The following is a 27,637-nucleotide window of genomic DNA, read 5'->3' as shown; positions in this document are numbered from 1 at the left end:
ATCTCAAAATATGATTTTCATTTAGAGATTAGTTGAACTCTCCTGATGACGCCTGATGTCTTCTCGTTGACATAAAAGCATTAACTATCATAAATGATACTTTAAAGCTCATTTCTAACATACATACATGGTCACATCTACAAATCTAGGTAGAGAGCAGTTCAGGTTCTTTAGTCACATTGTTTTACATATTTACATTTTGAGTATTTCCCTGGCTCCTCAGTACGTCACAGCCATTCATACCAGCCGTCAAACTTCATTTTATCCCACACACATATCAAGCCTATTTGCTAATAAGCTGAGCTATCTGGTTGTCTTTACATAGCCTGGTTATACATTAACCAAGAGTCTCTCTCTTCCCTCCAGTGCTGTTTTTGATATGTATGGAGTTCAGAGAGAGGTGGGAGGAGTCAGGTAATCAGGGTGGACACACTTCTTCTGAAGCCTAGGGGAAACTGGCAGTAATTATTTCTTGTTACTGAATTGCTGATTGGTTGCATTTGTTTGTTGAGAAAGTGAAATGAAATCCAGCGCCATGAGAGCTATGCAGAAGTGAAGAGGCGTTATTATATCACAGTGAAACCTTTGTGGGGGATTTTCTCAAGAACACTTCAATGGGGCAGTTGCTTGCTGACACAGTTTTAACCTCTACTCTGTGTCTGAATTGTGGTGGCTAAAATCACTCAGACTTTCTGATGCCCTGGTCTGGTTCTGTAGTTTGTAGGGCATACACAGACTTAATTTGGTCATGCAGAGACATATCTGCACACAGAAATCCTCTCCCTGAGACACTCACAAAGGAAGTACTGAGGTACACAAAAGGCATGGGCACACACACACACACACACACAGATGCACACCCACACTGCTCGTAAGGACCCAGGAGAGCTGATGGGTGGACCCAGCACTCAAAGCCACTCAAAGCCAATCAAAGCTGATGATAGCTCAGACGTCTACACCATCCATGCACTGCGTCGCCGGCACTCTCGCTCTCACACTCACACAAACATTTTAAAAAATGTTTTAAGGTTATTGCCATTATAGTTACCATATCACTCACACATTTCAGGTGAAGGGAAAAAAGAGAGGGAATGGATAGGGAAAGAAAACGGAGAGGATGTGCACAGCGAGCGCAGTAAAGAGTTGAACACAGTACTGGTCGGCACCAGTTACTCGAACACTGATGAGGAAAAAGAATAATTTACAGAAAAACTGGAAAAAATGGCTCAGGGTTTAACTGAAAATAAAAAGATCACGTGTAAGAAAGCCAAAGTAACAATCCACCTAGTCAAGCACAAATTAACTTGCAATATTGTATGAAAAAGCAAAACAACTGAATGAAAATTATATTTTAATTTCTTATTCAGCAGAAAGTTGGTCTCCTCCATAATGAAAACTGTAAAAATAATATAAATAATCAATAAAGTTGGTTAATAATTATATTTGTAAAATACTATCTGAAGTACCTTACAGCAGTGTTAATTATGAACAGATACACCATGAGCAGTAGCTTTTCATGTCAGCTCTACAAGTATTGTGTCTACACAAAAATCATTATAATATAAGCCCACAACTTTGATGTGCAGTGTCTGCTAAAGGTGAATTGTCTTCACTGTAGTTTTAGGCTTTCAGCTGACACTTTGCTACAAGTTACTTTTAGGCACAAAAAGGTAGTTTCTTTTTAAATGAATGACAGTGAACACAAGTGTGATTAATCAACTTGACAGAAATTACCTCTAAGTAGCTGTTTTGTGTCACCTAATAATTTCAGTCTCTTGTTGTGTTTTCTTAATATGTGTTAGTGATGCTTGTTGATTCAAGGTCTTTATTCATAGGTTAGAAAGGATTAGTGTGTCAGATGAACAAATGAGATCACAGTTTTTCAGTTTTTGAAGAAGCCAGCCCTGTTTTCAGTGACTCTGCATCAAATTAAACTATGGCCCGGATTCATTCAAAAAATAATCACAGACGTGATTCAGCTTCAAAACAGGTCATCACTCATTAGATTTTGAGGAAATCTAATGAGTGATGACCTGTTTTGAATTTGTAATAAGAAGATTGGAAACTGTTTCAGTAATGCTTTATAAGATTTATTTAAAAACCTAATAATACTCATATATATTTATTTTTATACTTTTTTCTTGCTATAATGTAAGAGCCCGGTTTTACTGCAAGCCTGCTGAAATGTATTGAATGTATTGATAATGTATTGAAATGTAATTGGCATGTGATCCAAACAGATGTAAGGAAAAGAACACAATACAAAATGATGCAAAATGGCTGACATCTCAATAATCCTAATTAGGTATAGATAGATCTGTTGACAGCTATTGTCATTATAAAGACAGTATTTAGTATATCACTACATAGTTACAGATGCTTACAAAAATATATCTATAATATATATCTATAAAATAAAATAGTAAAGTGAAAATTACTTTGATGCTTTGCCATCTTCCCCTTCAAAGTGCTTCATCTGAAAGAAGAATTTACTACATTTCCCAGAACGCTTCTCAACAACCTGTAATAGCAGAAGGCCTGAAATGTTTGAATGGAGCAGCTAAAAAACAACAGTAAAAGACATCATAATATGACGACATTTTGTCACAGTTTCTGAGTATGTAGCAGTAGGCTCAGAGACACAAACACACTGACATACACTGTACACAATTGCTTCCATGCTCGCTGATACTCAGACCTATTTTCCCAATGGTTGAAAAGTTTTTAATAAACTTTTAATGGCCACTCCAAGAACACGCCCTGTCCTCTGAGTACTGCTTCTCAAATGCTTTACTCACTCTGTCTATCACTGTTTTACACACACACACACACACACACACACACACACAGAGGGTCCTGTCAGGGCTAACTAAGCGGAGTGGCAGGCAGGGAAGCCTTTGGATTGGCTGGACAGGGGTTGCTGGGGGTTACGGTGGATTTGGTGGACCACCTGCTGAGACTCAGCCGCCAACTGACTGAAAACATTTACATCAGAAACCACCCAGGATAGAGAAAGGGAGAGAGAGAGGGAGAGACTGAGAGAGAAAGAAAGTTTGTGCTAAACATTGGAAACGTGAATCTGTGTTGCTGTAAACTGCTCAAATAATAAACCTCATTTCCTCCTCCTGTTCCTTAGGAACCTAAGCAGAAGCAATGAAGCCTTAGTGGCCTTTAAACAGAAATAATTCATGTTCAACAGTGGTGCTATATGAGCAGAAACTTCATTTGGGCTCAAAGAACTCCACAGAAAATGCTAGATTTTTTTTGCGGGCCAGAGGAAGGACCCAGTAATATATTGTTTCACAGCCTCAAGTTCAGTTTTACAACCTGTGTAGCTGTGCTTTACAACATGTGGAACTGAGGGGGCTGCACCTGCAGTGGCAGTGTGGTGGCGGTGGAGGACTTCTGAGTTAGCTCATGGTGTACCAGCTGTCCGAGACTGATGAGCTGACAGTACTTCCCAAAGCCCAGAACGTTGTTCAAGGTGCCCAAGTAAAGCTACACACAGTCCGAGCTGTTTAAGTGGACGGAGAGTGTTTGGCCCACAGTCAAGGCAAAAACAAAGTTTCATTGACAACAGCACAAAAGCTTTGGTGACCGTTGGACCTTGGCTGGACCAGAATTAATGTTTTTGTTTTTTGGGGTGTCTGTGCAGTGCCCGTCCTGGACCTGCTTCTGTGTCCTTTACTTCCGGAAATATAACTGTACTCGATTTGGATGGTTTGCACTGTCAACTCACAGTTAGAGGGATCTGGGTTCATTTTCCAGCTTAAGTGTTTACTTGTACTCAAATGTTTTTGTTTTATGTAATATTACTCTTGATCACTACATAGCATTTCAGAGGCAAATAAAAGAGTTTTTACTACACAGCAGCTATGTGGGAGTTACAACTCACATTCCACTTAAAGTTTTACCTATAAAACATGAGATTAGCAGTTTTAACGCCAGCCAATGGACGGAATACTTTGCAGCAGTATGGACACGAGCATAAAAGCAGCAGTCGCTGAGGTTCAGTTTGCTGATTAACATACTGAATGGATGGAAATGAACACCAGAGCAACTGAGCTGAAAAAAATCCAATTATAACAAAGAGTAAATCCAAGTCAGATATCGCTCATAATCAGCTTAATTTCAATCCTAGAAATTGAAAAAGTTGTGGAACCACAACTGTTTTAGATGCAGGGGCTTTGCTGTGGCCCTTGCCCCTCCAAAAACATCCATTCCCCCTCCCCATCTCCTCAGGCCCATATGGGGTCCCCTCAACACCCCTGCTCTCTTGGTTTGTGTGTGCATGTGCGTGCGTGTGTGTGTGTGAGTGTGTGTTTGGAGGGGAGGGGGGCTATTCTGACCCGCAAACTGACCTCCTCAAACTTCAAACTGAATACTTCTGGCAGTTACCACGACGACAGAGCTCTCCAAGCCTTATCCTACTTACTGAGACGAGACGAGGAGTGAGGGTGAGGAGGAGGAGGAGGAGGAGAGCAGGAGCGAGAAAGTAAGGAAGAGAGGGAAAGAGTACGGCATGGACAGAGAGAGAGAGAGAGAGAGAGAGAGAGAGAGAGAGAGAGAGAGAGAGACTGTTGGGGGGAGGGGGGCAGCCAGACAGAAAGCGAGAGTTGCTGTTGTTGCATCTCTGTGTTTTTCATGAGTAGACAGTTTACTGGGAGATTATGCACAGTCTGGTATTTAGCCTTATTAGGCATCTGCTCCCAATACAGACTTCCCCTCCCATCATCCACAGCCACACCGTGGCTTTTTGTGCCTATTTGTTTGTTTGTGGATGACATATATTACACTTTGCCTCAAACTCACACAGTACGTAGTCACCTTTTACAGAATGAAATTTGTGTCCTGTCTGCTGTTGGCTTGAAATAGAGCGGGACAGAGTAGGAGAAGAGATTGTGGGGAATCCAGGGATCCAAAAAGAAAAGCCTTGTTCATTTTCTGCATAGGCAATGTTAAATGGCATGCATTTGGAGCAGAGCCAAAGTTTAAATGCACATTAAATTATTTTGTTCTTTAATTACTAGAAAAGGTTAGCAGCTTTGATAGAAGAGCTGGTGAAAGTGTAACCCTGTGTGCATAAAAAGAAGAAGCATCGCAGTGGGAAACATCCAATCACAGGAAGTTATGTTTTGTTGAACACTTTGCTAATATTGAGACGAAACTACAACAGAAATAGGGCCTCCAGTTAAATAACATGATACATTGTTTTTAATTGTCCTCCAAAATGAGACATACAGTGTAAACATGTTCTGATCTGATATCGTTTTATTTAGTTAGAGTGGATGAAAGAGCATGATTTTGGTGAAAATAACCACTTGTCTTCTTTATTTTAGAGGGCAGGACACGTGAAGCAGAGAGAAGCAAAGGGCCCAACCAGCAAGGAGTTGAGCCAACGACCTGCTGTTCTGGACCGAGCTGTCTATATGAAATGTAACCTAACCAGTCGGCCTCGGGGCACCCCAACTAGTTGGTTAATGTCAGGAAACAGTGTGATTTCAGACTTGTTTGACACAGAGGGATTGCCTTTGTGGTTAAAACAATTATGTCACTTGGTTGAGGTTCAGGTGATATTGTGGCTGCGATGCGAACAGTGAAACTTATCTTCTCCAAGAACATACAACTGTACCTGATCTATCATATACTGATGTGTTGTCTGACGTCCCAGTTAGGCTGTGCTGGTTCAGGAGCAGTGCTGTTTTGAGTAAGTGATTTATTCACAGCAGCAGCTTGTGGAGCCAATGGCCAGTTACCCGTCTGATGCACTACAGACCCATCCTCATGTCTGTTGTTCAGTAACATGCCAATTGTGTTGTATTCTGTGGTCGCAGTGAACTTTTTCCGTACTAAATAACATTACAGAATTAAACTAAAAAAAGCGCCTAAAAAATAACCTTAAATAAGGTAACAATGAGGTTGAAGCGGATATTTTGACACCAAGCTTTTCTTCAGGACATTAATAAATCACATGATTTGGTTACACAAATTTTTCCCATTAAAACAGGTGCTGTTTCAAATTAGCTGTATATGAACTGAATTTCTAACACACAATTTTATAACACCTACATGTTTCCTCCTAAATAGTGTTTCTTCTCCTGCATTAAAAGAGTTGATGCACCCACTCAAGGTCTTTGTCAATTCACACGTCATTACTTTCCCGAAATGAGTCATTTTTCTTGCATTATCAGCATCATTGTGGCAGAATGTGGACTACTGTATGCCAGGGCTTTTGTTTACCATTGTATCGATTATTATTACTTTGAATTTAGCACAGCTGTGATGGACACTTTTACTATCTGTCATCTCGATAGCACACACATCCCGGTCTACTGGGTAGTGCAGTATTCGAAGTTACTCACCGTAGAGAAGGGATTTCTCAGAAGTTGAACTATTTACAGTTGATGTGAACGGCTTTCACATGTTGCAGTGTTCTTATCTAAAGGACTTTGTACAGAAGGTTTTGCCTTTCCACATTTTGCCATTTAGAGGAATTACTGCTAGTGCACCATGATTACTGGTGTTTAGGTGAACCTTTTCAAACTGCACTTCTTCACATGCTGTAAAATACTTAGTACGTAACATTTTATAGCTAACAGCTTCCTCCAAGTGTCGTAGAAACACCCCTACTTGCTGCTAAATGTGCTGCGGCCCGTTAGAAAACATGGCCTAAGGGTCATTCCTGCAAACAGAGATTCACACACAGCAAGAGTCCTGTCTCAGAGACTGTGTGTGTGGGACATGGACAAGTGACAGAGAATCAAGCAGACAGAGTTCAAGAAAGAAGGTTGTCTGTGTATATTCATTTGTAAGTGTTTGACAGCACTGACCTGAGAACAGCAACTAAGAGTTAGCCAAATCATAATCGATAGTCTCCATGATCCTGTCCCCAGGCAAGCTGTCACTCGCCAGCCCCGAAGACTGGAGCGATTGATCAATCTCCGCTTTAATCTGTGCTCGACAGCTTTACCTGGCTCCTTCCCAAGTCCACGCCCCTCATGTACACAGGGAGAGCCAAAGCTCTCAGTACTGCGACAGTTGGCAGCAGTGAAAGTTGCCAAATGTCCCGCCTGCCCCAACGCTGCCAATGCTGTTGACTCACCACACTCATACATACACACATAACGCATGTCCCGTCCTGTGACAGACTGGCCTGCCTCTGTCTCTCATCTCTTATCAATACTGTCCTGCTATGCCCAGGCCTGTAATATTATGTAATTCCTTGCCATCATTCACTGTGCTGATCTGTCTTAACTATGTCCACCTGACCTTTCTGTTTTTTTAAAACTCCTTCCCTGTCCTTTATTAAATGTCCTGTCTGTCATCAGCTTGTTCTCTTCTTGTCCTTCTACCCTGTAAGAACCAGCCCTCTAGTGTCCTGAAATTCCCATAGGTTCAATGTCCTGTCTTGATCTGTCATTGCTGGTCTAGTTTATCTGGTTCTGTGTCTCTCATGTACCTGTCATCATACCGGTCTTCTGTGGTGTCCTGCTGCTGTCCTGTCCTGCAATGTCTTGTTTTTACATGTCTGATGCTGTAAAGTCAAACCCAGACTTGCAAGTGAAGTCTACATCTTCACATGGCCATAGATGCATTTATATCAAGTCAATGTATTTTTGAACTAAAAATGACAAAACAACAAAAACAAAACCAATTTAACAGGATTAGAATCGTGTTTTTATAAATAGTCCCCTCATTTGATAAAAACAGAGACGCAGCAGGCTGCTCAAAGGGAATAAAAAAAAAAAAAAAAAAACCCCATAAAACTCTAAATTAAATTGTTGATTGTCTTTTACCAAACGGTCCTTCTTGTCACTTTGTTCAAATAATCCTTGAAAGTTAGTCCAACTAAACATTCTTTAACAGCATTTTCTCATAAAAGACATTTTTAATAAAATTTTATGTGTTGAACTTGCTGAAATTAAATCCTTTATTGGGGGCAATGATTGACCTCTGGCTCTTGGTCTTTATTCATTAGATTTTGGTAGTTTTGTTATGTTCTGACACATTTGGCCTTGTTTCGTTTTATTCTGTTCTTTCCTCTAATGTCGTATTTATTCAGTCTCTATTCATTTATTTTTGCTTTATGATGCATATGAAGTACTCTGATGTATTTAACATCATCTTGTGATTTGACAAGTTTACATACTATTTTAATATATTTTTGGGGAAAGGTCCGTTTACCTAACCCTGTGATACAAGTCTCTTCAATACAAAATTATCTGGGTTACAAACAAAGGTACTAATACCTGCTAAAATCCAACTTCTTACAAGAGTGTGTGACATGATGGCTTAATCTGCAGTTGGCTTTTGTATACAAATTATTGTATTGATTGTCCTGACATCAAAAATGAAAAGAGTAATCCAATGTGCATCCTGCAGGGTCACAGTAGGACAGAGATGATGTTCACATTAAGACGGCTGTGAGCACAAACTGCAGGCTGTCCGGGCTAACAGGCCTAAATCCTCCCTCAGGGCTGCGTCGCATTCTCGATCTCTGTCAGTCTGTAAATTGGTAAGTGATCCTGGCTGTCATTTAATCAATATGAACAGGCAGCAGCTGTCACACACCATCATCTCCCCCGGGGGTCGTTGTCAAGACGCAACATAAAAAACATATGTGGGTGTGTGTGTCTCCTTTGGTCTTTTATTTCATACACTTTTAATAGGCCTGTATTATTACAGCCAGGCTATTAAAGAGCATGCTCTGCTTTTTTACAGCATTATAATCTTGTAGTCAAAGTGAATGAGGTTATTAGTTGCATTAATTGAATGTAATTAATTCATGACTTATAAAAAAAAAGGACCTTTCTTTGTGCTGATATAATTCAGGTTTCTTCTACTTTTTGAAAATTGTTCATTTTACACAGTTTTCTGGCATTTTTTAAACAAAAATAAACAAACAAAACAAAAAAATATTCAAACTGATCGTGAAGATAAGAGCAATCCCCGTCATCCTGCTGCTAAAGGTAAAAAACAAAGCTTTACACTAAATCAGAGGTTCAGTCTTGACAGTTAACGTAAATAGAGTTGCGTACAATTGTTTAACCTTGAAGACAATAAAGAACTGAATTAAATTACATGGCAGTAAACGGTCTTTATCCTGCTCTTAAAACAAAGAAACACCTTAGATTGATTTTTTTTTTTTTCATTACAAAAAAATCTGATTGAAAATACCTGTTTAGATAGATAACTGAGCAAACGAGACGGACATGGATTTCAGAATATTTTGCATCGCAAGGACTGTTCCTCTCCTCTTTCCTCACTTTTCTCTCCTCTCCTAATGTGAGACAGTGAAATCTCATCCAGCCACTCTGCCTGCCCTTATAGCCAGCAGGGAGGGACATGTCATTTGACTTGTGTGAATGAGTGTGTGTGTGCGTGTGTGTCCCTTACTGTGCAACACACAATGACGAGAGCAGAGGGAGGAGGCAGGTGGGGGGGTGACAGGGCTCTGATCTCTCAGATAGGGAGATAGCCACCTGATTCAAATGGCTCGCTTGTTCCCGGCAGTCACTTGATCGGCGTGTGAACTGACTCCTCTCTTATTTACAATCAAATGCTGCTGCACTGACCTGCCCAACCCAACCCTGGCCAGGCCTGTCTCTCTCCCTGGCCTATATATTATATTGCCATGTCTCTCGCTCTCTCTCTCCCCTTCTCTCCCTAACACACACACACACACACACACACACACACAGAAATGCTATGATGGAAACTTCCGGAGATTCAATTTATCATGCAATCTCTTGAAATACAAGGCTGAAAGTGGGATGAAGTAGATTTTTTACATCATAAAGCTCCTTTTTTAAATATTATTTATCATTGTGTGATATATTTCCACCTTTTGATAATATTTCACTCTATAGCCACGTTACCACAGCGTTTGTGTTGCACTGCCGCGCAGGTCTTTCCTGGGGGAAGGAAGTGATGCCTTATGTCTCTATGACTGTAAGGCTCCTGCTGTAGCAAAAGCATCTTGTTCAGAGAAATCTAAGTGCAATTTTCACTTACATGTTCAAATGAAAACAACATCAATTAAGCTATCAAACTATATAAAAAAAAAAAAATCTGAGATAGCATGTGAAGAACTACAGAGTAGAGCTTTATGAGCCCTATATGAAGCAGAACCTCTGTGTCTAAGCTACATTCACGCTTCATCAGTGGTCTGAAGGGAAAGAATTGATTGGTTGTCTGATTAAGGTGAGACTGAAGACATAGCTCAGATCATGTCATTTTATTTGAGGGAGAAAGTTCTCTGTGATTTAATAAAAGAACTTATGTCCTTGTCTAACCCTGAGGTAATGGTGTCTTATAAATCCATGTTACAATCAACAATCACATCACAGTTCCCTCAAGTGGACCCCTAATAATCCTTCTAATCTTATCTAATCTTAAAAAGTGCTTAATACTTTATGCGTAGTCTGAAGATGATAGTGATTTTGCTGAGACTAACTCACTCGAAGAAAGAAGTGGGGGAAACAAGTCCAAAAGAGAGTTTAGAAGGTCCTTATTTTAAAAATGTTGCTGTGTGAAAATCACAAATACCCATTTAAAAATCCTCAAAATATGTTTTGGGCTGACTCAGAGAGAAACAACTTGCATCTGCCTGTCTGTCTGTCTGTCTGTCTGTCTGTCTGTCTGTCTTTCTGTAACTGTCCTGTCTGATTATCTCTCCCAGTTGGCCCCGAGGGGACACCCACACTGAAAGAGGCCACTCTTCCATTCAACAACAGCTTCTGTCAGAGAGACCAGAGAGGGAGAGGGAGGCCTCAGAGTCACCAGCTCCAGAATTGCCTGATAGTGACTGATGCAATCAATCGAAATCTACACTACAGTCCACCCGATTGACTGGGAACAAGATTTTTTTTTTTTTTATGCATGATAAAAGGAAATTGCTCTTTATAGAGTAGGAGATGAACAACTGCCAGAATGTTAAGATGGAAGGATCCATGCAGCGTTTTCATTTTTTTTCTTTAGCAGATAATATTTAAACCAAACAGAGCTCAGCTAAGAACATCCTGTAACCGCATCTCAGGAACGCAGCAGATTATATATTAACACACGATTACATCACTGAGCAGAAGTAGTAGACTTGTATCAGCCACAGAACAGTCTGAACCAGCCACAACAAACTGATGTATAGATATTTGGTGCCCCAATGAGCTAGACGCCAGGGATACAGTGTAATCTGGAAGATGATGAGCTGTCTGATTATATTACTGTTAATTATGATGACAGTATTATCATCTTAAAGATTAATAGTGCCAGTAAACCAACCATGTCACAGCTTTTATGAGATAAGATGTTAAGATGTTAAACACTTCGTAACAAGAAGGAATTCCTTCTTAATAAAAACTCTTGCTGATATCATTGTCAAATACAGTTGAATTTCTTTGGCTTTGGTGAACAATAGTAAATTTGAGAAGAAAAAAATCATTCATTGTTGTAGTTGCACAGCTTTTAGTGAAGAAGACATATCAGACACACCGTATCTGAAGATGTCTTCGGTTCATACTCTAATTTTTTTTTTTTTTTAAATGCTTGATAGAGGTGGAAAATCATTTAGGCACCAAGAAGAATACAATGTAAATAAACCAGCAACGGTTCATGGGCAAGATGAATAATTCACCACTGAAACAGATATGGCATTTCCACTTGGAGAAATGTAATCTGGGCTGATGTTCTGTGTGTCAACATGATTTGTTATAACAGCCCAGTATCTCTGTACTGAAGGGTTTAAATTCATCAGCATGTGTCTGTTGCTGAGGCCTATGACACAAAAACATTTGGGAAATGACATTTAGAGGATGCTTTCATCCAGCAAGCGCAGAGGCATTTATCTGATGTGCTGATTCCTGAGGAGAGGAGGAAATAAGTGGAGAAAACACGAGTGGGGAGTGTTGTCAGAAAGATTAGTGCGGCCTATATACTGTATGTTGTGTAGCCTCTGTGTGTGTGTGTGTGTGTGTGTGTGTGTGTGTGTATTTGAAGCTGGAAGTACCTTGTCTTGGATATCTGCTTAAACCACACACATATAAAATTATTTGTATGATTCCGTTTGATTTCAATTTAGCTAGCAGTTCCTTCGATCACTCAAATAAAAACATTTTGATGCACAGCAGTTTTTAACAATCAAACAACATTCTTTCATCTATTTGAAATGTCAAACTCTGTGATATTATATAGCTACTTTCCTGCAACTATATAAGCTCAAGGAAAACAAAAACTACTTGACCAAAAATGTTGATACTGCCAGTATTATTATCATTATTTTTATTATTGTTATTTCAGAAATTGTGTTTAAAGCAACTCCTTAATACCGTTTAATTTAATAAACCCACATTCTACACGGTCTCATTCTACACAGTCTCATGAGCACTGAAATACAGTTGGATAAAGAGAGTGTACACACTCCGTCCCTGAGGGCTAGAAAGGCACGCAGGTTGTGCACCCCACCTTCACACCCCCGTTTTGTTCACCGTTGCGCACTATTTCCAAAGCTTTTATTCTGAAAAACAAGGCGATCAGGACCAAACCGTGGCTCCTGCTGCAACGTACATCCTACTGTCATTAACAGGCCTGTTAGTGAAGTAGATTAAAAACAATAAGCGCATTTTTTTAAATAGTTAACCCATTTAGCATATTTGTTGATCTTCAATTTTACTTTGTGTATTTCATTATTTGCACCGAATTATAGACTTTGTTTCACATTTTAAAACTGTAAAGTGAGTTAATTCCCCTCCAACATGAGCCACATATTTAACCCCCCCTCCCACTCCAAACTGCGTATTTCTGGATGTGTCATATTCTAAAATAGGACAACCCCCTCCGTCCCTCTCCCCGTTTAATGTGCGAGTGGAGTTGTTGGTCAACAGTTGGGTCTGGGGGCCAGGCAGAGGGAGGGGGGCCAGGAACAATGCACTGTGCTGTTGTGTGCTGGAGTCGGTGGAGGGAGAGAGAGAGGGAGAGAGGGGGAGAGGGAGAGAGTCAGGCTGATGACAGAGTGAAAGAGGTTAGTGTCTATGCTGGGAAATGAGACGGGGGGGGGGGGTTCCTGTGTCTGTTGGCTTGTTAATGATGATTCAGTCCCATCAGCTCAACAGCCTTCTCTATTAAGGAATCTTTGAATGCCTACAAACTGTCTTCAGTTCACTGCCATCACAAATACATACATTCAATTACACACTACAATGATTATTATAACACACACTTAAAGCAGCTGCGTGTGCAAGAGACCGTTGTTTTAAAAGGCAAACCAGAATCCCTGATATATATTTACTGTGAAATCGATCTGGCCAAATTTTTCCAACAGCTCATAAAAAATAAACCCTTCAGTCTTTCTTCAGTGGGGCCCCTCAGACAGACCTACGGGTTCTTTTCTCCACTCAGACAATTTGGTTTTTGGGAAAGAAAAACTCTGATTCTCGATGCAAAAAAAAAAAACGGGGATCCTCCAGTTTCAAATCACCCTGATTCAACAAGTGTCCAAATCAAAGCTGTGGTCCTGGCGACGGCCAACCCTCAGCCAACCGGTGCAACCGGTGAATGTGCGCGCGCGCGTTGGGTGTCACTGCAACGACCCCCCCCCCCCCCCTCTCTGCCGGGTCTGCCTGGCTCCCTGATCCGGCCATGGGCTGCAGTCAGCCGGAGAGCCCGCTGCTGCTGTTCCGGCCCAGCGCCGCGCTGCGTGGAGACAGGGCACTGTTGTTTCAAAGTAAAAGCACACACCGTCCCTCCGGGAAAAAGCCGTTTTTGTTTTTTGTTTCATTACGGGGTTACACATGCTTTAGTTTATCTGTCTTCATTTTCATCCGACGTGTGCATCAACATGCTGATGGGTTGGATCGCCTTCATTTTTTTTTTTCTTCCACGGGATATGCAGATTTCCGCAGCCCCCGCCCGCCTTTGCCCTCCTGCCCCCTTCCTCCCCCCTTCCTCCCCCCTTCCTCCCCCCTTCCTCCCCAGGGCCCGACGAGGGGCATCGGCAAACACAGTCTCCAAATTTCCGGACAACAAAAGAGCAGCAGACCGTGGAGCAGCACTTTCACTGGTGGCTGCGTGACGGGCCGGTCCCACACGGTCACCTGTTGCTTCCAGCTGCCTGCAGGAGCCACACAGCCCAAAATACAAGGAACCCGAATAAACAATAACGATTATTGGACTATTTGGAAACGTCCTTTATTTCGATTTCGTTTTCAGACGGTTTATTTGAACCCCAAATAAGCCCCTCGGTTGCCTTTTCGCACCCAATCTGTCCAAATATCTGGCAACCCCAGAAAAGCCCGTTTCCCTCTCCTCCCTCTGATCATATAGCTGATGAGTGGATCTCCTGAATTGGAGCTGCATTGTCCTCCCTCCAACAGCAGCCAGCAGGCTCAGCAGCCAGCAGAGCCAGCCAAGCGTTTGACGTTATTAAATAATAAAGAGATGCTGATCTGGTCGCATTGTTGCAAAGGAAAAAGGCCAATTAGCGTGCCGTTATACTGTCATTATGGCTGTATTAACTCGAATTAGTTATAAGACAATGTGCATATTGACACTTGCTTTTCCTTTTTTTGTTTTCCACTATAGCGAAAATTAGTCTGTACGTTGAAGTAACAAAAGAGACCGTAATAGCCCTAATAAATGTAATAGCTTTCAATCTCAATATTTAGGATAAACACTCAGATACCACAAGCAACAAAGCGAAAACAACGGGAAACTAAACAAAGAGTCTAAAATTTGATATTTTATACGAACAAAAAGTGCTTTTCAGTATAGTGGTTTATCATTGTATGTGAATACCAGGTTGAAATCTATTATCCAAAATAACAAAACAGGAGTTAAGTTGTGCAGTTGATAAGTCAATTAAGAAAAGAAACTAAGTGGTCTAAACAATAATTTAAATGACTTAAAAACCAGTAGCTTATAAGTAATGGCTCATCTGAGCTCAGATCAGTTTAGCGGACAGCAGTAGGATTTGCCTGGCAAGATACAAATAGATTGTTGTTTGTTAACCCCCCCCCCCTTCCATGCCTTGCACTTTCTCCTGCCTGTGTTAATCTCCTCTATAAACAGGGGAGACTTGTTATCAGTACAGAGAAAACTCAGCCTTCAATAATAATCTCTATAAAGTCATTATTTAGGCCAAGACAAGTGAACATTCACTTTATGTCAAGACACCCATCACAACATGCAGCCCTGCTATGAATTTATGAAGCAACAATATTGTGTGAAAGGAATTTTACAATATTTGTTATTTAATCTGTATTGCTCGGCCCACAAAACATTAATCCAACGAAAAAGGTATATAAAGGCATGGAAGCAGCTAGATAAAGGCTATAAGTGGGCACTGCATTTCAATGATGTAGCTTTAAAGATGGTGATGACTCTAATCATGATGCATAGTTTCTGGCCATCAACTATTTTAATATCACAGGAGCTCAGAGCATGAAATACTCTTGTGTGAAGTGGGGATTAACAGAACTTTATAGTCATTAGTATGTGAGCTGGCTGCATTGACTTTTTTGTACCCAGAAGAGTAACAAAGTAACTGCCGGCTGGTTTTGGTTTGTCTAGAGTTGCGATCTGCTGCATTGCTATAATGATGGTGCTCTATAAAGCTGTCAGAATCAATGAGCAGAGATGATGAACGGAGTCCAAGCTGCTGCTGACGTGGTGGGGGAGGGAGGAGGTGGTGGTGGTGGTGCAGGGGCTTGTGGGGGGGGGGGGGGGGGGGTCGCTGAGGCCTCGAGCCTCTGAGAATGCAAGCGAAGAGAAGCGTGAGGCTGATGGCATGCTGGTCTGTGTCAGTGTGTGGTCCTATTCAATAGGAGTGAGTGTGTGTGTGTGTGTGTGTGAGACAGAGAGAGAGAGAGAGAGAGAGAGAGAGAGAGAGAGAGAGAGAAACCCCCTCCACACACACACACACCACCCGCTTCCCTTCTCTGCACCTGCGCTAGATCAGCAGGCTACTGGCTGCCATTCAGTCCCTCTACGCTTCACACACACACGACAGCTCTCTGCTCTGACAGTTTTGCTATTCAACCATTCTAGCAGTCTTTCTGTGCGATGAAGGCAGAGATGTCGAAAAGAAAAATTCTGGGCTGCAGAGTAACAGAGACACAAGAAAATAAACACTGAGGGTGATTAGTTGAAGAAGTTTAAGCATTTTATTTATTCAGCACCAGTTTCACCTCACCAACTTTTCCACCTTTAACTCACAGACCGTCCTCATGTGTCTACACCCATTAGACACATTATACTCATGACTCATGAGGCTATTTCACAGGCCCAATCAGATATAGCCCTCAGTCACAAACAAAAACAAGATGAAAAAATGTCATTTAATTCATTTCATCTTTTACTCACAGAATCAAAGCCTCAAGGAAATAATGAAATTATTTATACAGTGTATTGTGTAAGTCTTTCTTTTTGAAATCATAATAGACTACAACCTGTTTTTCAAAATTTAGTGGTGGAAGGTTGAAATAAGAAATGTGTCTTTAATGATAACAAATATCCTGAAAGGCAATAAAAAGGCTTAAGTTTTAAAATACAAAAGTTGATCTAGTGATGGTTTTATATGATAATAAAATAATACCAAATAGGCTGTGCTCATTTTAACAGATGTCTTGGGAAAACTGTGTGTATGACTCTACTTTATGGCTATAAAAAACAAATATAGAGCTAAATGAAATTTAGTATGAAGCGGAAATACATCCAGCGCTTCGTCTGTGGATGACGTCATACACCCCCCTTTCATTATCTGCAAAGTGGTGAAAACGGAAAGTGGCTCTCGTAGGATTACAGGGCCACTCAGCTCGTTTTGTTTGCGTGTGTGTGTGTCTGTGTCTGTGTGCTTGCGGTGGGGGGGGGGGTTGACCTAATTAAAAAAAAATAAATCATAGAATCTCATCAACAAACACTAGATTTAAGATGTGGACCGACATGCCTAACCACGTCCTCACACTGTGGACTAATAGTTGTTTAATTTTTTATTGAAATGATTGACTTTATTCAATGGGTTTTTTTTTTACTTTTGTAACAAATGCCTGGTAAGGTTTTGTTTCTTGAATTACTGTTACTCAAAGTCTGACAATCAAAGACTGCAGTGAATGAGATTTTACCTTGTCATAACATTTAGAAAACAAACTTTTTCTCACCTGGTTTCAATCATTTTTACACCTGGCCTATGTAATGAAACACTTCTATATTGTCATAAAGGCCACTTGAACGCTACATAAGTTTTAGAGCTTTACACACACACACACACACACACACACGCCAGGTTATCATAGATAACATCTGGGAGCTTTTCTCTCTCAGTTTTTTTTTTCTAACCGTGGGCAAAAAAAGCAGAGGCGCGCGCTTACCACCTGTTGCAGTCCAAATATCCTCGAGCTGCGACAGCCAGACTCTGCACGCGAGCAACAGAAGGGGAGATGGATGGATGGACGGCTGATCCTGGCCTCTCAGCTTCATCCCACACCACACAGGACAGACCTGGGTGCTGACGCTGGATCTGAACCCTTCAGCACAGGGGCTGCTGTGTTTCCAGCGGTAGTCTTACAGTTCCTTTCTTTTTAACATAATCAGATTTGCAGAAAGTGTTGTGGTGGACGCAGTCCTGCATTAGGCATTATTCAGTGTTTGAACAGATTAAATCACTTTTTATAAAGCACATGGGCTGCACACGGTCTAATATTTTTCTATGGTGATAGCGATATCAGTGTTTTCAGAGTGAACATTTACCGTGTCCTCGTTTGTGACAGGCCTCACTCACATGATGAGACTGCTTTTTATTTCTTAGACGGTTCGAAAGAGGAAACTCGAAAAAACGCGGAGCACGGACAAGGTTGACCAAGAGTTCAACTTCATTTTACAATAGGAATAGAAATATAATATGCTGAGAAAAGCAGAGTCAAATACAGAGGAAGGTGTGAAATTCTTTGGCTCTGTTTTTTAAAGCATCTTGGGCCTTCAGTAAAGTATCCCGGGCCATCTTTACAGGCGTTACAAATAAGGCACAGCGTTTTCATGAAACCACGGAAAATATAAGGTGATCTTCAAATACATCATTTATTCTCTGCATCCACTCAAAAATCCTTTCCCACCACATCAAAGCTGCAACGCTTAGTCAGGGAAAAATAATGATTTGGCGGGGCCTCCGGGGCCTGCAGGGGCCCCGTGTTCATGGGAGGAAAAAGACTTTAATGCGTCTATACTCGTCCGACCTTTTAAAAACAATTTGTTTATCACCGGTGGACTCGGCTATTACAACCAATTCAGAGCTTCGGATCAATAATTAATGGGCCAACCGACGATCCCTTGACCTCATGAATGTCCGGTTGAGAGAAAGAGGGAGAGGGAGAGAGGGGGATAAATACCGAGGGGCCTCTTCAAATATTCATCCACCGGTTAATGTGAGCTCCGCTCCCCCGGGACCCAGCCTGCAAGACACAACGGCCCTAATCTATCCCTCTGTACACACACATTCACTCAGCCTCTCTCACACACACTCCCCCCAGATTTAAAACCGTTAGTTAAATTCAGAGCGAGCTGTTAGCTCATCATAAGGATTATTATTATAGGAGGGAGGGGTGGGGTGAAGGGGGGGCAGCCTGGCTGGCTGGCAGAGAGATGCATGGGAACATTTTTTGGAACCGGCTCTGTGTTGTTTAAACGCAGGACAGTGAACATCGAGACACCGGAGAGCGTGAACCGTGATAGCCGGGGTTAACGGGAAACAGCGGGGACCGTTTGATTAAACATTAAATTAAAATGGCCACGCTCCAGACTCTCTATGGAGTTTTTACATCGTGGGAGGGGAAAAAGGCATCCCGACTGGTCCCGCACGCCTGCCTCCTTTCAAGAGGGCTCGCCTTCAATTTAGACCTAATTGAACATTTGTGCTGATAAGCCAGCTCCTGTGATTTAGTGGAGATGGCTGAGATGGCGCACCCCCCCCCCCCCCCCCCCCAAAAAAAAAAAAAAAGAGCACAACTTATTAGATAAGACTAAACAGTCAGAAATGTTACAGCATGGAAAGAGGCCTGAGCTGATCATAGCAGGCTGCTGTAAATATACACATATACTGCTGACACAGTCATGTGTCATCAGAAAATAAAAACCCACAGAGGACATACAGCCCCCCGTCAGTGTGCACAAAACTAAAATAAGTTCAGCTGGAGGTTATTAATATGTATATATGTTTATAGATGTTAGCGCTGTGTGATTATTCATCCCTCTGCCTCCGTCCCATTCAAAATCAGGCCCGAAATAATAAAAAAAGACCCTAAATAATATATAATGCATTTTTTAGGAAATAGATATTATTATTGTTATTAAATAAAGGTTCTTCTAAACTGGGTCTCAACAGCACTGCTGCTTTTTTCATTGATTATAGAAGAGGAGAAATTGTAGTCTATACCTGGGTATGTTGGGCATTTTGGTGGAAAAATCTTCCCCCTTTTTAGGAAACAGGCAACAAAGTTTGGCGTGATGGGGCCCATCCGCAGGCACTAGAAAATAGAAACGTGGTTAACCACGACGCACAAGATGAATGGGGCTTGATCAATTTCTGTTAAAAAGGGACAAATTCCCCTAAAAGTAAAAAAAAAAAAAAAAATAATAATAATCACAACATACTTTTCATTAATAAAAAATAAATGTAAAGAACCCGTGTTGAATTAAAAGCACGAACACAACTGCAGAAAGACAGATGACAACTCAACATGTGATGACAGCCTGCACACACAAGAATGACTTGAGAGAAATAAAATCAAAACTCATACAATTTCAAGTATCCAAATTTCCAAAATTTATTCATTTCAAACTGCATATTGGAAAAAAAAATATACTCAGCTGAAACTGTAACTGTTATAAGGATGGTATTAGTTTCGGTATATATATACATGGAGTGGTTGGCTTCTGCGTACAGGCCACAATTTTTAAAATTCAACTACGGGAATGAATTTTGAAATAAAAACTTAAAATATCACAGTAAATATACAGAAATTGTACAAATCAATTAGAAAATAAAGAGCACAAGCGTCATACCTCTAACAGATGAAAAGTGGGAGACGGAATATAAATTAACAACCTATATTTTAAGCTGTATGAGAGAAAAAGTGTCTTATCTTTTTTAAGAAATTAAAAATGTTTAGTAACATTGACATTAAATGAAAAAAAAACAAAACAAAAAAAAAAACAAAACAGTATTACCTGCTTCCTTTTATGTCCCTTTTCTTTCCAATGTTTGCAGTAATAAAGGAGCATAACTGATCGCTCCCATATAACTCCAGTTCTGCCATTTTTCATGTTTAATATTTTCTGCAGAACTGGCGTTGTTTTATATAAAAAAAAAAAAGAAAAGAAAAATTCAACCTCTTGCAGTTTAACAAACAATTTCATCTGATTGTAATGTTTCTTTGATAAATACTGTACAAAAGGTGATTGCAATAATAAAACATTTGATTGCGACTCCCACTTTCTAGTCTTCCAAACTTCATCCACCAGAGGGGATTCTCCTACCGTTTCCTCTAGAGCTTCCTTAGAATAAAATGAAAGAAAAAAAGAGTCGTGTGTCCTTTTCGTGGAGACTTCTATACAACTTTTCCCACCCCGAATTTTTTCTGTACAAAAATAGTCCGACGTTAAGTAGTCCACAGTTTCTCTTATAAAAGTTCTTTTCTCTCTCTCTCCCTCTCTCTTTCTCTGTTTTGTGTCTCTTACATGTGTGTTAGCGGCAGCGTGCCGTTGATCGTCGTCCCGGGCACGGTGCTCTGGTAGTGCCCGGACATGTGTAGCCTGGTCTGGGCGGTCTGCTCGCTCACCTCCGCCCCGGGCAGGTACATGCTGATCATGTCCCTCAGGTCTCCGCTTTGGCAGCCCGGGGCGGCCCGGTGGGACGACGAGGTGACGACGGGCGGGCTGGAGCTGCTGGACTCGGACTTCACCACCGAGGAGGGCCCCATGGAGCCCAGGGCGGTCATCCCCGGCGTGGTTTGCTGGGAGTAGGACATGGAGTAAGTCGGGGAGCCGTTCATGTAACTCTGGGAGCTGGTCATGGTGTTGTACTGCAGGGCGCTCATGTCGTAGCGGTGCATGGACTGCATCTGGCTCGGGTTGTGCGCGTTCAGCCCGGGGTGCTGGTAGCTCAGCTGGTCCTGCATCATGCCGTAGCCCCCGTTGGTCCAGCCGTTCATGTGCGCCGCATAGCTGTCCATCCGCTGGTTCACCCCGCCGCCCAGCCCGGCGCCCACCCCTACACCGACCCCGGTTCCCATCCCGTTTCCTCCCGGAGCCAGCAGTCCGCCGGGCAAGGTGTACTTGTCCTTCTTCATGAGGGTCTTGGTTTTCCGCCGGGGCCGGTATTTGTAATCCGGATGCTCCTTCATGTGCAGGGCCCGCAGCCTCTTGGCTTCGTCGATGAAAGGTCTCTTCTCGCTCTCCGACAGAAGTTTCCACTCGGCCCCCAGTCTCTTGCTTATCTCCGAGTTATGCATTTTGGGATTTTCCTGGGCCATCTTCCTCCTCTGGCCTCGGGACCACACCATGAAGGCGTTCATGGGTCTCTTTACCCGCTCCGGACTGTTTTTCTGGTTGGTGCCAGTGCCGGACGTGTTGGTGTTGCCCGTGCCCCCCGTGTTGGTCTGGGGAGCTGGGGGCTTCAGTTCAGTCTCCATCATGTTATACATTAGGAACAGCTTTTTAGTTGGAGATCCCGAGCAGAAGGGGAAAAAAACAACAACAAAAAAAAAAAAAAACTAAACAAAACACAGAGACAAACTCCACAAGCCAGAAGCAGGACACTGAGGAGCGCAGGGCTGCTGCTGCTGCTGAGTTACCTGTCGATGTTTCTCTGCAACTTTTTCTCTGGACGAGCAAAGGAAAAAAAAGGGAGGAAAAAAAAAACAAGCACCAAGCCGCGTCTCCACACACTCTCCTCACCCTCTCCCTCTCCCTCGCAGTGAGTGTGTGTGTGAGTGTGACACAGAGAGCCTTTTCCCAATAGGTCCCTGCTATGTTGTGTCCACAAAACTTCTCCCGTCGCTTCTCTGAAACAGCATTTACAAACTGTACTTTTTCGCCTCTGTCCGTCTGAGCCTTGACAACTCCAGATACTTTTTGAACAAGTTAATAGACAACCATTCATGTGACGGGGCTGTCAGCGAATAAATGGCTTCGACCTGGCCAATCAGAGACGGCCTGCTCCCCTGACAAACCAATAGGGGACCGTAATTAGCATAAAGGGGCGGGGTCTGTCCTGCCCCGAGACACACACGCATACACGCACAACCTTCCCATACGAGCCAATACAAAGTACATATTTACTATTTCCAGGCTTATGGAGACATTTCTCTGGGAACACATGCATTGTGGCACTTAATGAACATTTGTAGGAGCAGAGGAAGTGGGGGTGTCACAGAAGCTTGCTGGCTGTTATATTTAGTTTGTGTTGTCTTGTGTGTCTTGCCTAAATTAGGACAAGAAGTTTCCCCTAAAAATAATGATAATAAAAAAATCTAAAGATTTTAGTTACTAAAAACTGAACCAATCCGTCCAGTCCAAATTTTCTTCAATATTCTAAACAAAAAATCGAAATGCTTAAAATCAAACCGAAGTTTGTTTTGTGTATTTTTTTCTTCCCTAAGTGTTTATTAAATGAGACTTTTCAAAGGATGACAGTAATGGTGTTAGTCTTATTTTGAAGGTGCAAACGGGCTCCTTCTGACATGAAGTCACGGCCCACGACGCTTTTAATGCTCACAATCAAAAAGTCACTAATTCCTCCACTTACGGCCCCAATAACATAACAACACTTAAATAAACTTTGTTAGTTAACTGAATGCGTTGAATGGGGATGGTGTGTGTGTGTGTGTGTGTGTGTGTGAATGAGAGTGTGGGGTGGTGGTGGTGGTGGTGGTGGGGGGGGGGGGGGGGGGGGGGGGGGGGCTCGACTGGTTTTTAGCGTTGAAAAGAGGAAAGGTAATCCAAGATGTTTCCCCTAGTCCTTTTGTTTAGTGAAGTTGAATGCCAACACACAGAAGGCAGACGGGCTCATCTCAGCACAAATAAGCGGTTTTTGTTTGGGATGTTGTCGCTACATCTGTCCGGACAAAGACTCAACTCCACTCCACTTCCACCGCCACAGCGCTGCTGTTGTTATTAGGGCTTTGTACCTGGGGGGGGGGGGGGGGGTCGATCCGGCCTACCGGGGACACGAGTAGGAGGAGAAATAAAGGTGACGAATATTTTAAGATAAAGTGTGTTTGCACAAAAGGCACGGCTCATTCATATAAGCCCGAACAAGCGTGTCAGCCAGTTAGTGTGAATGAAAAGCGGCCTCCACTTTTTTGTGGATCAAACCGGCCGGACAGCTATCAGTACGATATGGAACATTTTAAAGCCAAAATAATTCACTCATGTGGCCTCAATGTCCAACACGGCTAAACTTTTCTATTTGCTTCTTTGAGGTTAGGAGTGTTGGTGCCACTTGTTTTGCTTTTTAGCCCTGAAATCTCCATCTGAGGACCAGACGTCCTGCTGCGTGACGCCAGTGCCGCCTACTGGACACAGAAGGAACTGCATGTAGCTCCTCAACACAAGACAGGGCTTTCAAAAGTGAAGGAATAAAGGAGGAGGCTGCTTTTAGAAGTTCCGCTAAAGATATATATATATATATATATAAAAGATCTCAGAAAAATATATAATAATCAAAAAAGTCAAAAGGCTTAAAAACAAAAAAGCAAACAAACAAAAAAAGACATTCAGTCAAAACGCAGCGACAGATGGATCTGCAAGCCAGACAAGCCCAATAATTAAAGATAGATCAAGTACATACACCTGAAATAATTTAATTTAAATGCGTGTCTCTAGATTAAATCATAATTGAAAGTGAATAGATCAAGCCTTATTATTTTGTTTTAGTCATTTGATAATAAATGGAGGAGCGGGGCCCCCGTGCTCTCATTATGCCGGCCCCGGCAACCTTACATAAGATTCATCTTGTGCGTAATGGGCTGCGAGAGGCGACACATGCAGCTCGGTCCATTATAATGCAAGGTTGAAATGGGCCGCTCGGCTGTTATCTGCATCTGAGTGTGTTCCCCGCTACCTCTAATCTGCTTATGATAATAAAGGAGCAGCGGGGCCCTGCAGTCTCTGAAAGCAGGCCCCAGCCAGCCGGGAATGGCCCTGCATCCACAATCATCCTGAATTAAAGCCGTTGTTTGACAAAAACCAGGAGAAACTAGCAGGGCGGCTCCCTCGGACCACTTGTAAGCCCCCCGCTACAGCAGGTTTGGATGGATACAGCAAATATAGAGTGCAGCACGCTGTGATATCAAAATACTGTTTTGTGATTACACAATTTTAGGTGATACGATCCCTGCAAAAAAATAAAAACTAAAAATAAATAAAAATTACAATAATAATAAAATAAAAATAAGCGCGCACGAATAAAGAGAGGTTCAGTCCAACTACATGCGTTAGGAAATACCTGTTCTCTGAACTCTCAATATTACTAATACTCCATAAAATTAACAAATAATGCGCTGATAGTGATGATAGCGATGCCCGTCAATCAATTCAGAAAAAAAAATCAATACCAAACAAACAAAAATATAGGGCTATATATATATTTAAACAAACATTCAAAGCGACTCAAATAGGAAATCATACATGGCACAGAGAGGACCAGATATCAGGTGAAACGGGAATAAACTTGTCTGGCCACTAGGGGCCGTAACAGGGGCTGGCGAGGCAGCCAGAAAATACTTCAACACACCAATAAGTCCCGTCTCGAAATAATTATGAAAAGCACGTTAGTTTTTTAAAGATAATTAAAGAAATAAAATTGATCGTAATTATGAGAAAATTCGGTTCTTGGCAAATATTTTGCACGCGATTTATTATAAGGTGAATTTTTTTACGATTTCTTTATAAAATAAATTTTGATAATATACATTTGGTTGACTGCGGTGATAAAGTAATATTAATTTGCGCAAGGCATTAAAAGCAGACTCCTACAGCGCTGCAAAACTTAACTTATATATTAGGTAATAATGTTTTCAATTACAGAGCAAAAAAACAAAAAAAAAAACCAAACTTGGAATGGAATTAAAAGCATAATATTTGCTGGGGTGGAGGAAAGTTATTTTTTTCTCTGATAGTCGAATAAAAGAGCTTGTAAGTAAAAAAATTCAGAACTGTTTGTTTAATTTGGAATCCAAACGTTACAACTGAAAGTGATTTAATTATACATCTATTTATATTTAAGTTACTGGAAAAGCAACAATAAACACACTTTTATATTACAGTAAGAAACTAATGTCAGACTTGATGATCGCAAAGTGCTCACATGATGCCGGTGTGTGTTGAGTGGAAAACCAGAGCGGAAACAAAACAGCTCAGGCAGGCAGTCAGGCTCATGATGCCATGCGCTGTCATTCCACAACACTGCATGTTTTACACACACACACGCACACGCACACACCGGCATGGGTTACACACACACACACACACACACACACTGGGCTTCTCTGCGCCGCACTCCAACTTACTGCCAGTTTGGGAGTTGTCTTCCTCTCGTGTTGAAATAAAACAAGCCGCCGTTCCGTTCAAACCTCCTCCACATCCTCCTCTCTCCCGTCGCCTCCGTGTCGCGGCCGTCCGGCGGGCAGAGCGTCCCGCCCCGGCCGGGCTCAGTTCGTCCTCCGCCGCCGGTAGTCCCGCGCGGTGTAGATCCGCCGGCCGCCGTGCAGCCCCGCGGTCGTCCCGCTCTCTGTCTGGAGCTCCGCTGTCTTCCCTCCGCTAGCCCTGCAACAAGAAAAGCCGTTTATGGCGACACACAATGTGAAAAGGGGGCCGATTTAAAAAGGAGAAGAATGCAAGCAAGAACAACAAAAGTCAGTTATAGCAAAGTCTATGCCTCTCCTCTCCCATCTTCCACCCCCTAGCTTAGCCCACATAATGAGCAGGAAAAAGCTTTATATTTTGTTCACTGGGTATTCACAGATAATTTGAAGCCATTGTTTCTGCCACAGATGGTTCTTTTTAATACAATAACGGTGCTCTTTGTGAATAGCGAGCCCACAATAAAAATCTAAAGCGTCCTCCTGAATAACCATTTTGTTCTCTCTTGTATAGGCCGAACAAAAGCGCCAGTGAGGTAATGGCCTGCCTTATTGAAAGCCTCAGAATGGGGATTTGATAAAGATTTTTTTTTCCGCTTCTTTTTCCTTTTGCACAAAGTACATGGCAATGTCAAAGAGAAACTGACACGGTATAAAAAGGAAGGCTCAAAAAGTGTTTGCTGTTTAAAGTTGCCTTGATCATCATCATTGTCATTGTTATTGCTGTTGTTGTTATATTAATAATTATTATAGTCATCATTATTACACAATCATTATGTTAGTATTTACATTTCATGACTTTGTGTACGAGCCAGAGGTGAAAGATTTCTATTTATTTTTTTTTTATTTTTTGGCTGCAGCAGGCAGAGCAGGTCAGGTGCAGGAGTGTTATGGGTTTTTATAATGGCGCTTAAATCCAGAATACATTAGCCTCCAAAGGTCTGATGTGGATTTGGCACAGTATTATAATTTTGCATAGGGTGAGTCAAGTTGTGCTTGATAAAATTAAGTATTCAGGGCATATCCTTGGTGTCTTGCCGAAACCTCCTGTTTCTAATTCTACCCTTTTCACTACAATCGCCCAGAAAATACTGCATGCTCTTAAAGCGATGATAAGGGACTGTAAAATGTCATAAATGCATGGATGTTAATAGGGGGAGGGGCGGAGGGAGAGGGGTCAGGTAGACTAATGTAACCTGCTAAGGTTAAGAGCCATGCCAGCAGGTGTGTGAAGTCAACGTGCATTAGCTCCACCAGGATGGATCCTGCAGCCATGTACCAGCCACCTTAGTCTGCTGCGGTTGATGTAATTTGTAATTAACTCATGGCTAATCAATAAAGTGTTTAACGGAAAGCACAATGGACACGGGGAATGATTCCAAGCCAAACATATTGGATGTCAGTGATCGTTACAAGGTGAGGACATCCTGTCTATCACAGGGGTGAGGGTGTGCATCAGTAGAAGATAGGGGGGCATTGGATGAGGGGGATGATGGGTGAGGAGGAGAGGGAAATGAATGCAGGAAAAGAGAGAAGGGCAAAGAGGAGAGGGGGATAAAAGGAGAGAGGGTGTAATGGAGGACAGGAAGGATGAGAGGAAAGAGTGCTGAGAATCTCATTTCAACTCGTCCAGCAGTTCACAGAACTGCACAGACTCAGTTTCCTCCCGCAACCATTATCCTTCAGCCTTATACTAAACACATGCATGTGGCCTACATCAACACACAATTATTACACACACTGGATTAAGAACAAAGCTGCACATCTGACAGCAGTCTACATCACAGACGGCACAAAGGAAAAAAAAATCTGAACTATATCAGTTCATGTAAAAACAAAAATGTCCATTCACTTAAAAAAAAGGAAAAAAAAAACTGCACAAATGTCTTCAGATTTAGATATTACGGTGGTAAAATATGTGAAAAATGTGTAACAAATAAGTGTTACAAAGGCTTCATTTTGAGCAGCTTCATCTGCACTAGATTTTGTCATTGTTCAGGATGATGTGGGACTGT

The 27,637-nt window shown here is 41.9% G+C and overlaps 1 protein-coding gene and 1 long non-coding RNA gene across 3 annotated transcripts in view; both read right to left on the bottom strand.

The window, feature by feature from the left end:
• The window catches only part of LOC115042166 (uncharacterized), a 41,686-nt gene extending 15,882 nt beyond the window's left edge, over positions 1-25,804 (bottom strand). Inside the window, exons 1-2 of one of the 2 annotated variants that reach the window (XR_003840660.1) lie at positions 21,834-22,120; positions 19,415-19,505 (exon numbers count right to left, since the gene is read on the bottom strand). This is a non-coding gene — a long non-coding RNA (uncharacterized LOC115042166). Of the gene's footprint in view, positions 1-19,414; positions 19,506-21,833; positions 22,121-25,550 lie in introns of those variants that run through there. The other variant, XR_003840659.1, reaches the window with a different exon arrangement.
• sox2 (SRY-box transcription factor 2) lies at positions 19,787-21,716 on the bottom strand. The gene has a single exon (XM_029500230.1). It carries the CDS (start codon positions 21,681-21,683, stop codon positions 20,715-20,717), a length of 969 nt encoding a protein of 322 aa, XP_029356090.1. The 5' UTR covers positions 21,684-21,716; the 3' UTR covers positions 19,787-20,714.
• Positions 25,805-27,637: the final 1,833 nt, after the last annotated feature.

The sequence above is a fragment of the Echeneis naucrates genome, chromosome 4, assembly GCF_900963305.1.
Source record: "Echeneis naucrates chromosome 4, fEcheNa1.1, whole genome shotgun sequence".
Lineage (NCBI taxonomy): Eukaryota > Metazoa > Chordata > Actinopteri > Carangiformes > Echeneidae > Echeneis > Echeneis naucrates.
Note: the sequence above shows the minus strand (reverse complement) of the source record. Positions and strands in the feature narration are given on the sequence as shown.